General features: G+C 53.1%; 1 protein-coding gene across 2 annotated transcripts in view; it reads left to right on the top strand.

The window, feature by feature from the left end:
* The first annotated feature begins 273 nt into the window (after window positions 1-273).
* MN1 (MN1 proto-oncogene, transcriptional regulator) overlaps window positions 274-12,073 on the top strand; it is a 34,670-nt gene continuing 22,870 nt past the window's right edge. Inside the window, exons 1-2 of one of the 2 annotated variants that reach the window (XM_088176327.1) lie at window positions 274-3,813; window positions 11,741-11,822. In XM_088176327.1, the coding sequence (XP_088032453.1) occupies window positions 381-3,813; window positions 11,741-11,781 (3,474 nt within the window). In that variant the 5' untranslated portion in view covers window positions 274-380 and the 3' untranslated portion in view covers window positions 11,782-11,822. Of the gene's footprint in view, window positions 3,814-11,740; window positions 11,823-12,073 lie in introns of those variants that run through there. The other variant, XM_014875046.2, reaches the window with a different exon arrangement.

Raw genomic sequence — 12,073 nt, 5'->3', positions numbered from 1 at the left:
GCTGCTCCGCCAGCGCTGGGTGAGAGCGCGGCAGCGCGCGGGGAGCGCGGCGCAGCCCTCGCAGCGCCCGCCCGGCCCCGCGCCCCGGCCCCGCCGCCGCCGGAGCGCTGCGAGCCGCGGGAGCGCACGGCCGGCCGGCGATGCGGCGCGCAGCTCCCGGGCGCCGGAGCCTGTGAGCGGCGGCGCGCCGCCCCGTCGGCTCTCGGGCAGCAGCGAGCGGCGAGCGGCGGGGTGAGCGCGGGCGAGCGGCCGGTGCCGGCGGCGCGGCAGGATGTGAGCGGGGGCGGCCGAGTGGCGCGGAGCGGAGCAGCGGGGAGCGGCGGGCAGCGGGACGGCGGAGCGGCGCGGAGCAGCCATGCCCTGCTGAGGAGCCGCGCAGGATGTTCGGGCTGGAGCAGTTCGAGCCGCAGAACAGCGGCCGGAGCGGCGGGCAGGCGGAGCGGGGCTTCGGCCAGCCCGGACTGAGCATGAGCGCGCACTTCAAGGCGCCGGCCTTCCCCGGCGGCGGCCCAGCACCGGCGGACCCGGCCCTGGGAGCGCTGGGCGAGCCGCCCCTCCTGGGCATGAACATGAGCCTGGCCGGGGACGGCTACGGCTTCCCGGGCCGCGGCCCCGCGGAGCTGCACGGCGGCGGCATGCAGCCGCCCGTGCACGGCTTCTTCGGCGGACAGCAGCCGCACGGCGGCCCCGGCGGCGCCCCCCACCCGCACCAGCACCCCCCGCACTTCGGCGGCGGCTTCGGGCCCGACCCCGGCGCCTCCTGCGTGCACGGCGGGCGCCTTCTGGGCTACAGCGGCGCGCTGGGCGGGCAGACGGCGTTCGCCGACGGCTACGAGCACATGGCCGAGGGCCAGGGCGGCGAGGGCTTCGGGCAGCAGCGCCCCGGGACCTTGCCCGATTTCCAGCACCACGGCGCCGGCGCCGCCAGCCACGCCGTGCCGGCGCCCTGCCTGCCCCTCGACCAGTCCCCCAACCGCGCTGCCTCCTTCCACGGGCTGCCGGCGGCCGGCTCCTCCGAGCCCCACGGCCTGGAGCCGCGGCGGCTGCCGGCGCAGGGCGGCGTGGACTCGCTGGAATACAATTACCCTGGCGACGGCCCTGCCAGCCACTTCGAGCTGCCCGTCTTCTCCCCGTCGGAGCCCGAGGGGCAGCTGCCGCACTACGGCGGCGGGCGGCAGGTGCCGGCGGGCGGCAGCTTCGCGGGGGCGCCCGCCCTGCCCCGGGCGCCGGGCATGGCCGTGGCCAAGGCGCACCCGCCGCAGCAGCACGGCGTCTTCTTCGAGCGCTTCGGGGGGGCGCGGAAGATGTCGGCCAGTCTGGAGCCGGGGGCCAACGCCAGGCACCCGCTGATGCAGCAGCAGCAGCAGCCGCCACCACCACCGCAACCACCGCAGCAGCCGCCGGGCTTGCTGGCCAGACAGAACTCCTGCCCGCCAGCCATCCCTAGGCAACAGCAAACAGAAGCCAACGCTCCCAACTCCAACCTGCAGGACAATGGGCCCATAATGCAGAACCAGCATGCACAGTTTGAATACCCTATTCACAGACTGGAGAACAGGAATATGCATCCCTACACCGACCCCGTGTTTAATATGCAGCACCCTCCTCCGCAACAGCCACCAAATCAAAGACTGCAGCACTTCGATGCCCCCTACGTGAGCGTCGCCAAGAGGCCGCGGTTTGACTTCCCCAACACTCCTGGCGTCGAGCGCTGCGCCTCCTGGGGCGGCGGCATGCACGGCCCGGCCATGGAGAGTCACCTTTCCCCGACGGCCTACCCTGGCCTGCCGGGCGAGTTCACCCCGCCGGCACCTGAGGCCTTTGGGGGCCCATTGCCACACGGCGGCCCTGAGCACCCGGCACTGGCGCAGCGCCAGAACGCGGCCCTGGTGATGAAGCAGATGGCCTCGCGAAGCCAGCAGCGCCTGCGGCCGCCCAGCCTGCAGCAGCTGGGGCATCATGGTGAGGTGGGCGCACCCGGCGGCCTGCCCCCGCCAGCCTTCGAGCGGGAGGCTGGTGGCGGCCGCAGCTTCGATGCTCCGGCGCCGCACCTGGCCCCCGACAGCGCCTGGTTCGCAGGGCCGCCGCCGCCCGGGGAGCTGCTGCCGAGGCGCTTGGCAGCACCCGGGCTACCGGCCGAGGCAGCCCCCCACGAGCTGGGCCTGCAGCCGGGTGGCCCTGCCGTGCTCTTCCGGCCGGGCGCCAGCGGGCTGGGGCTGCAGGAGCCCTTGCGGATGGCAGGCGAGGGGCCGGCACAGGCCCTGCCGTCGCCCGGCGTCCATCCGCCCTTCACCCCCACAATGGGTGGCCTCTCGCAGCTGCAGTCACCAGGCAGCGGTGTGGCACTGCCCAGTGCTCCTGCCGAGCGCCGTGGTCCCGCCGACTTCGCCGCTCAGCCCGGCTTTCCCTTTGGGGCGGCAGCGCGGCAGCCGGCGGCCCACGGGGCTGCACCTGCCCTCAGCGCCTCGCCAGGGGCCTACCCACCACCCCCGCCCGAGTTTCCCCCGCCACCCCCACCACGGCCCGCCGCCAGCAAGCTGGGTGCCCTCTCGCTGGGCTCCTTCAGCAAGGCGGCCAGCAAGGACAATGTCTTCGGGCAGAGCTGCCTGGCTGCCCTCTCCACTGCCTGCCAAAACATGATCGCGAGCCTGGGCGCTCCCAACCTCAACGTCACCTTCAACAAGAAGAGCCCGGCCGAGGCCAAGCGCAAGCTCAGCCAGGCCGAGCCTGACCCACCACCTACTGCCCCGGACTATTTCCCAGCAGGGCCACCAGTAGGTGGGGGTGGCACGGGCAAAGCAGCGGGCAGTGCCCCGCTGCTGCCCGCGGAGAGCAGCCTCTCGCCCGGCTACGCGCTGGAGCCGGTGGCCGGTGGCGAGGGGAAGGCGGGTGGCGGGCGGGGTCGGGGTCGCCGGAAACGGGACAGTGGGCACGTCAGCCCCGGCACGTTTTTTGAGAAGTTCTCAGCTGCCGAGGGTGGGGCAGCCGGTGTCAGCCCGGGGCAGCCGGCAGTGCCGGTGGCGGCGGGGGCCCCGCCGGGGGCTGCGGGCGCTGAGCGCGGTGGAGGCACCCCTCATGACAAGCCCCTGACCTCACCATCCTGGGGCAAGGGCAGTGAACTGTTGCTGGCGGAGCAGCCCGACCTGATGTCCTCCCTGGACAGCGGCATCCAGAGCGTGACCAAGTCAGACGGCAGCTCCCCGCACGTGGACTTTCCCGACGAGGTCAGCACCAGCTATGGCAACGAGGACGAGGTGTCCTCCAGCTCCGACAATGCCACCTCCAAGCCCACCCGTAGCCCGCTGCTGGGTGGTTCGCCCAAGCTGCCCCGTGGGGAGCACGCACTTCTCAACGGACAGAAGCCCCTGGCCCTTGGCCTTCTCAGTACATCTACCTCGACCCCCGACAGCTATGGGCTCAGCACCACGGCGGGCGCTCACCCCGGCACGCCAAGCATGGAGCAGGTGCGGACCCCCACAAGCACCTCGGCCCAGGATGAGATCCACCCCCTGGAGATCCTGCAGGCACAGATCCAGCTCCAGCGGCAGCAGTTCAGCATCTCGGAAGACCAGCCCTTGGGGTTGAAGAGCAAGAAGGGGGAGTGTGCGGGGCAGAATGGGGACAGCGACATGGGCAGCTGCTGCTCAGAGGGTGTCAAGGGCACCATGAGCACCATCGACCTGGACTCCCTGATGGCAGAGCACAACTCCACCTGGTACCTGCCTGGAGAGAAGGCCCTGATGGAGGGGCAGGAGGAGGACAAGCCAATGGCGCCCTGGGAGAAGCCCAAGCCCCCGAACCCCAGCAAAGAAGGTATCAGTTGTCCCACATGGGTGCTGGCACAGGGGTAGGGGTGGTTGTGGGCTGCTCAGAGAAGGGGACTGGGTGGGGCTGCAGCTCTGGTACTCTGAGCACACCCTGGCTCCACACCCTCTCCACCCCTGGTGGGTGCCAGGCACCTTCCCAGTCCAGGCTGGGGCTGCAGGATGCTGGGTGGCTCTGCTGGGGGTCCAGTGTCAGGGATAAAGTGCCTGCTGCTGACCGGCCCAGGTGACAACTGCCCCGTGGCATCTCTCCTGCCAGCCCTGTCCCTGTCATGCCTCCTAGGGAATGGACAGAGGGGCTCTCAGTGAGCCCCACCTGAGCTCCTGGGCCTGGGGTGCTGCAGAATGGGACTGCAGCCTGAGGTGCTGAGGAGGGGGCTCCTGCAGGGTCCCATCAGGCTTGGGGTGCTGAGGAGGGGCCTCCCACAGAGCCTAGTGCCAGCTGAACCTTCCAGCCACTTTCCCAAAACTGTGACTGAGGATTTCCCAAACCACAAAAACATGAATTTGGTGGTAGTGCTGCCCCTTCAGGTCCAGGTGCCCCCTGCTTGCATTTGGAGCCCACAGCAGTGTGATGCTGAACTGAACGGCTTGTAACAAATGATTTTTTATTTAACTGAAAGGCAGTTTAAAATAAGGCTCTGGATCTGTTAGTGTAAAACTTGCTTAGTTGACAGATGTTTAATTTTGACATTAGTTGTCATTTTTGATCCTTCCTTGTGTCCAGAGGGCATCATAATTCTCCAGGCTTAGGAAAAATATTTTAATGGAAAAACCCTCTATTATAAAAGCTGTTTAAGATAAGGATGATTATAGATTCAATTGGTTTCTATTTTATCTTATCAAATCCCTGTTTTGCAACCTGCCTAGCTGTATGTGTGATTGTTACAATGGGTGCACATGGTGTACCTGCTATCTGAGGGCAGGCAAGTGGGTTTTGGTGTGCTAGAAATACATGTGTGCAGTTTACACAATATCAACTCATTATTTGTGCCCGGGAAAGGTGATATTTTGGTACTGCAGTGTAGTTTGAAATTGTTTTCATTATCTCTGGTAGTAGAGACTGACTTCTTACAGCTCTCCACATTTAGTAATTTTGCTAAGAAAGTTGTTGGTGAAATTAGAAGGGAGCTGGTTAGGAAACTGGGTTATTTCCTAACCCGGTTCTGGTTGGCTTTGCAGCTTTGGCTTTCTGAAGCGTGAATCCTAGCCCCCACGGTTTGTCTCTTTGTTCATGTTTAATGCCCAGCGCAGGAGACTCTCATTTCGAGCAGAGTGTTTAGCATGCACGGCAGACCCGAGGAAGCCCATCAGCATTCTCCATGCTTCACCCAGGCAAGGACATAAATTGGTTTGTTTGGGGCCCTTCTTTTCCATTTTTAAATGGAGTTGCACACAGCATCCTTCCTGGCCCCTTCTCTTTTATTGTTTCTTGTACACAACATCTAGATCTGACTGGATCAATAGCTAGTTAGCACAAATCACAGTTCCTGTTACTTCTGCCTTGGCAGGCTCAAGCACATACATACGTTCTCTCACACCACACGCACCCTGTTACGTGTGCACTTTCACACACACATACACAGATACACAGATCTCAGATCGTGCTGTGTTTAGAAATAGATTTTGAAAGAATAACTTCTATAGATCTCGACTTCCTGGATGAAAAAAGAAATCCTGAGCAGTGATTTAAAAGAAATCCTGAGCAGTGATTTAGTTCTGAACAGCACATTTTATTAAAAGTGTAATTTGGCTTAAAATGATCTATATTTTGTGTGTGTGTGTGTCATACAGAGCGATGCTTCTGCAGCGTCTTTTAACAGCACTCCTCCAGTCACTTTGATCACAGCTATTCTTAGTAACAGCTAGTGAAAGAAGTAATTGCTTTCTGGTCGCGATAACCACAATGTTGGTGTTAAAACAGTTCATCACTTGGAAAGAAAACCATTTAATCAGTGTTCCTATATAAGGATATGTTTTAGTATTTCAGAGGCTTAACATAAAATAGCAAACCAGTTCCACAACAATGCAGAGGCGCTCGGGTTGGTTCATGCTTTAGTCACTTGAGGGATTTGAATGGGCTGGTTCATCGGATGAGGAAATTTATACAGACTCGCGGAGAATTTACTTTAACTGTTGTTGGAGATGATAAAGATACAATGGGTGAGACAAAACAGGCTGTTCACCTCGGTCAGTAGAAATAATGTAACTTAACATTGCCATAGTCTGAGTGTGTGAAACTGTTTAAGAAAAGGCTTTCTTTAGACATGGGCTGGGATTTTAGACCTTCTCAGTCGGCTGGGATTTGCACTGTGGTGTTTGTTCCAGCATAACCCAGTGACCGGCTGGATGCGCAGGCTCCAGACAGCGCTCCTCCGAATTGAGGCAGTTCCTTGGCGTTCTGTGCTGGAAGGTGGGCACTGTTTCGGGGCTGGGCAGTGTTAGTGAGAGCAGCGTTAGACCCGGAGTCCTCCCCAGTGCAGGCATTGTTGATGTACACCTGCCGTGAGAGGGCAGGCGGTCGGGGATTTATTCCCATTGTGGCACTGCTGCCATTGGCACCGGCGGCTCCTCAGGTGCCGGGGAGGTGGAGGAAGGGGCGGTGGGTGTCAGGGGCAGCTTTCCCTCGGTACAGTGCTGGGCACTGTGTCCCCTGCCTGCCACTCTCAGCCAGTGTCAGGACTAGAGGGTCCGGCTTCAGTGCTGGCCATGATGGAAGGAGCAGGCTCCCCAAAACGCAGCAGGAACTTCTCAAATACTCTGTTAATGCGCAGGTTATGGGCGAAACAATTCGGGTTGTTTTAATGGCTGCTCAGATTCCTTGGAGCTCACCTTTTTTCCCATAATGGCATTCAAATGGTTTGCTGGTCTCTGGCAGTTGTGTGAGCTGTGGATGTCTGGAGGTTGCTGAGAGCAGACGTCGGTGCCCCTGCGAGGTGTGACACCTCCGATGCTGGCCTGCCGCGAGCACGTTCCATTTCGGAATGTGGAATTAGTAATGCTGCCTGGACGTGGCTCTGCCCTGAAATGCATTTTTTGTAAGGAGTTTTCTCTGATGCATCATTTCTTGTGCCAACATGTTTTATGTGAAGTAGCTGGTAGGTTTGGGGGTTTTTTTTCCCGTGGAAATGCTTTCTAGAATTTCGTGTTTTCCTCTGCCTAGCAGCTTGAACTGGGAATGAGAGATAAATAACACTGAGTCTAGAGGAGTTGTCTTGTCTTCCAACACCACAGCTCTAGCTGACAAAGAATAACCAGATCAAATTAACTTAAAAATCTGGGGCCAGTTTAATGGGGGTTTTGCTTTTCCTGGTTTGACCGAACCAGAGCAATTTCATGTTCAGTGAAATATGTATTAGTGCTCTTTAGAAACCCAGTGATTAAGTGCTGGTGAGGTTTTGGTTTTAGTTTTTAACTGAAATTTTGAAGGTCCCATATTGCAGATATCATGTGAAGACATCACTATGTACCTAGAACTTTGCAGGTGTTGACTGGAAAGGATGGGAATATATTTTGCTGCTCAGTGGCTTATCAGTCTGGGCTGACGGGCACGTGCCACACGGCACCGTTCGCCTTCATCTGTGAGTTTTTGTTAATATTTCATCCTTACACCGAACCAGTCACTAGAATGAGCCCACAGGCCAGCCCTCTCGCTGGACCAGTGTGTAACATCTGTGAATTACTAGAAATACATTAACAAAGGTCAAATTCGGTCCAGATGCGGCCGGGAGCCTTTGTTTTCTTTCCCTTTCCAGTGCATTCTGCTGCCTGCTTTATTTTAAATACTGCTTAGTTCTTTTAGAGGCTTTAGTAAGGGACTGCGTTTGTTTGCTGGGACTGAGTTTGTCAGACCTCTGGTGAGGTTTTTCAGGCACTGAACCCTCACTGCAAGCGATGTGCTGTGAGCGGCTGTGTTGTAGTGAGCGCTGTGAGAGCGAGTTCAGCAGCAGAGCTCAGCGCCTTTTCCAGCGAGGGGGCTGTGATTCCCGGAGCTGCTTTGTTTGCCTCACTGGGCTGCTGAAACTTACACAATTTTAACAATTTAGTGAGAAAAGAAGCTGTTGCCTTTGTCTTGAAGTTACACGATAAACTTGGCATATATCAAATCCACATCTTTATTAAATCATCTGGATTAGCAAGCAGAGTGACGAGGGAAGAACGCTCCCGCTGCTTATCCTGGGAGAGAGTTTGGTGTATGTTAGATTTGGATTTAATATGATGCTTTGAACTTTTCTAACCTGTTAAAAAAAAATTGCAAGGGTTGCCCCTGCTTGGCCTCCTGTGAATGACAGAAATACTCTATTGTCTGCCTTACTGACTATAATTTTTAATACTTTCTTCTAGAAAATGGTCCTGTTTAGAAATATTTTCCTTTGTTTTACAAACATTCTGTAGCATTGTGCTTGTCGACCTTTATGGCATATATTAGAGAAAGCAAGGGACAAAATTTTCAGTAGTATTTCCTCTTGCTGTGATATACTAAAATATTTAGTGCAGGAAGTGTGTAAATTTATTGGCATTTCAGTAACAACTGTGGTCACTGTCTGCCTTTGCATCCACCGTCTGTCTGGCTATTAATTTTTGGTCTCGAGATTTACCTGTTCTCATTTCAGTGGACAATCTAGCTGTGTTTGAATTAATGCAGCTTACCTGTTTGGTTTGCATCCTGGTGCTTCCTTGCCCCAAAGTCTGTTATTTTCTGATGGCCCATTCAGTTGCAAGGTGAGTTTTAACAGGGTTATTTTGCACACACTTGGTGTGAGGATGTGCATGAGACGGATTTTGAGGGGGATGTTTCTTGAAATTGGTGTGTGAATGTGCTTCAGATCTTTATGTATGATGAAAAAGGAAATGTATTAGACTTAGTATTTATATATGAGCTTGGATGACAGCATAGATTTATTTTGATCTGTGATGTATTACACCATGTCTCCTCAATTTTTAAGGTACAATACCTGTTCTTTTTACCAATGACCTAGTGGAATGCTCGGCATAGGACTGCAAATAATATTTTGATAAAAACCATTATTAATTAGCAATGTCTACAGATACAATTTGTTGTTACTTGTGTAGAACAAAGAATAAGGCATCAAACAAAAGTCTAACCTAAAACTAAATAGGCTGCTTTTATTTGAACCAGCTGACTCTCAGCCTCGGTAGAGTTCTATACCAGGGAAGGGTTTTGGTACAGTAAAATGCCTTTATGTGGCCATATAAAATTTTAGTACTAGACAAATTACTGTACATTTTCAGTCAGTGGTTTCTCGTGTATTTCTGTTAAATCTGAGTGTGAAGAGAGTCTCCTCAGAAAGTGCAGAGCCAGTTCTAAAATGAATCTTCAGGTGGTCTAACGTGTGTGCTTTGTTAATGCTAAATTTACTGAAATATCAGAAGCCGTTTAATGACATATTTTCTCAAGCGCATTGAGAATATTGAAAGAGACCTGTCAAACTGTAGGCAGAGGATCATTCCCCGTTTTATCTCTAGTATAGAATAGATTGTCCTTGTGCATGTTTTGGACTGGAGTGTGTTGGGTGTGGGTGGTGGGCGCTGGTACCCACCTCGCCATCGCGCCGCGGCGCCGGCCGGCATCCACCTCCCTGTCCAGCTGGTCTGGCTTTTCCATTGAAAAATCTACACCCTTGAAAAGAATGATGTTTGCACCTGTAAACACACGATTAAGGTTTGCAGGACACGTTTAAGATTGGCGTGTTGTTTATTTTTCGATGCGAAATTATTCTTGTTTCGTTTTTTTTGCGCGGCGTTTTTAAACGAGAGCCTCTGTTAGTGAGGGCTGTTCAGAACATGGCTGGCTGTGCACCAGGTCTTGGGTAAGGGACACGGGGAACCTCATGGAAATTAAATAGGTGAAGCTGTGGAATCACAATTCTGCTCTCACCTTCCTGGTCTTGGGTGGATTTCTCGGTTTTTTTAAAAATGTGATTCCGAATTTTTGCTGTTCTATAGATAGACCCAGTTTACACACAGTGATTAGATGATTGGCTTATACAAAAATACTGCAAATCTTTGTAGTTTGCTGCTTTTCCTTTGCCAGATGCTTTTGCGTTGGTGCAGTTAAAACATTCTGAGTTATTAGTGACCTTTTAATACAAAGGATTTGGGTTTTTTTTTTTACAAATTTAAATATATTTTATGGATTATGTGCCAATGTTCCAAAGTCAAACGCCTTCTAAATTTAAAGCTGAGACTTGAACAGCTGGAGGTCTAATCCATTAATTTTTACAAGCTGACTTTCTTAATACTTCAAAGAGAACATCTTAGATGATATTGCTTTACTGTTCCCCTCTTCAGCACCCCTTCTTCTCGTCTCCCTGCCAGTGCCCTCTCCTCTAAGGCTTCATGTTCTGCTCATCTCCTGGCAAATGACAAAAGCATCTGGATGGGGTGAATGCATTTTCCATAGTTGATGTAATAAGTTTTAAGACTTGATGGTCTATAAATGTGCCTTTCTTAGAGTTGCACTTTTTATCCACATCATGCAAAAATACTTGGTCACCGCTGTTCTGTTTCTTTCCTGTACTTAGGTTACTTTTTGTAGCAGCACAGGCATTGTCATAGGAGTATTTTTGCTCTGTGCTTGTGCGCTTTTGAGACACCTGACTCACACGAAGGGCACATCCCTCTCTGTAGGATTGGGTCTGATCCGTGCTGGCCATTTAGAAGTAACATTTTCCCAAGTTTTGCCTTGCCCATTTGGGCAGGAACTGCTCTGGCACTGCCGAGGGTGCCGCTCCCTGGGATGCATGTGTGCATCCTCATGGGCAGCTCCAAGTCTCAGCTGCAGCCTGAGGTGCTGCCTGGGTGCTGCAGAGGGGCACTTTGTGTCTGTTTGTTTTCAATTCCAGCAAATCTGTTTGTGTCTGTTCAGTGTTTTAATGTAACACCACCGAGTATGACACTGGGCGGTCTACATTTTTTATCTGCTTTTAACATTTGTCTAAAAACGCTTTTTTCGGTTTGGTAAGCAGAAATCTGGTTATGTTTAACTGCTGCTTTGATAGATTTTTTTTTTTTTTTTTTACATCTAAATAAATACAGTTTATTTGAGTTTAAACACAGACAACACGTGTGGGAGCTCAAAGGGCTCTGCTACCTCTGACTGTGAGCAATGGGAGAGATGTGCCACACTCCTGCTCCCGCGGCCACTTTGTGTGAACTTTGGGATATTTATCTTTTTTTAATCCCCCTCTGTGTTTGGAGCATTTAAAATACAAAATGAAGAACTTTGGGTTTTTTTCCTTTTAACTCTCCTACCTTCACTTCTGACTGCTGGGCCTTCAGGACTTGATCCCCTTGATCCCAGCAAAGGCTGTGATCGGTCAGTACCTGGAAGACAGCAGGCTTTTTTTTGTGGTAAAATATATGTTTTCAGAGTTAAGTCTGCATTTAATTAATTTTGTGAATTAGTATTCACAAAATATTCGAAAGCATTCTGTTGCTAATAGAAAGATCATCCTGAGGCTGGGAAAGCACAGTTAATTGAAAAAGCAGCCATTTGTAAAGCGAAGAAAATTTTAAAACATTTCATACCCTAATTAAGAATGTACTCCTGAGTTAAAATTGAGAATATATTAATTTGCTATGTGAAGCAAATACACTGCAAAGCCCTGGAAAGAGTCATATCCTTCCTTCCTCCTTAATCCTCTTCCAAAATGCAGTTTCAGAAAAAAGGCATGACTTTTTTCATTTTTATGCTGTAGCCTGAAACCATTTTGCTAGAAAGATGTAAATTGATCTATTAACATAGGAAATGGAGGTTGGGCTGGGGTTATTATCTGGTCAGAATTTTAGGATCTCTTTCCTAGAAAAACCTTCCACTAATTTTTTTTTTGGGGGGGGCGAGTTGTGTATATAATATTCCCCTATAATGGCATTTAAAAGCCTTTTGGTCTCAGGTGAGAGCAGTCAGAAGAGGCAGAGGATGCTGTCGGTCTGAGGCACAGCTGCGCATCCTTGCAAGCAGCGCTGCTCCCTGGGGAATGGGGCTGAGCCTTCCCTGCCGTGCCGTGTTGGAGGTGAGGCTGTGAGTGGGATCGGGCAGGGAGGGAGTGTCTGCACAGAGTTCCTGCTCCTGGCTGCATGGCTCGGTCACTCGGGGCATCGCCGTCACCGAGATCGGCGTCTACGCGTGATTCAGAGCGCGGCGGAGTCCGTGTTCAGGTCCCACTCCGAGATTATTTTTATTTCAGATCATCTTTGTTGCACTATAAATTACCACGGTGCTTTAG

This window comes from Sturnus vulgaris, chromosome 19 (assembly GCF_052056855.1).
Source record: "Sturnus vulgaris isolate bStuVul1 chromosome 19, bStuVul1.hap1, whole genome shotgun sequence".
In the NCBI taxonomy this organism is placed as follows: domain Eukaryota; kingdom Metazoa; phylum Chordata; class Aves; order Passeriformes; family Sturnidae; genus Sturnus; species Sturnus vulgaris.
This window is presented reverse-complemented; position numbering and strand designations above follow the sequence as displayed.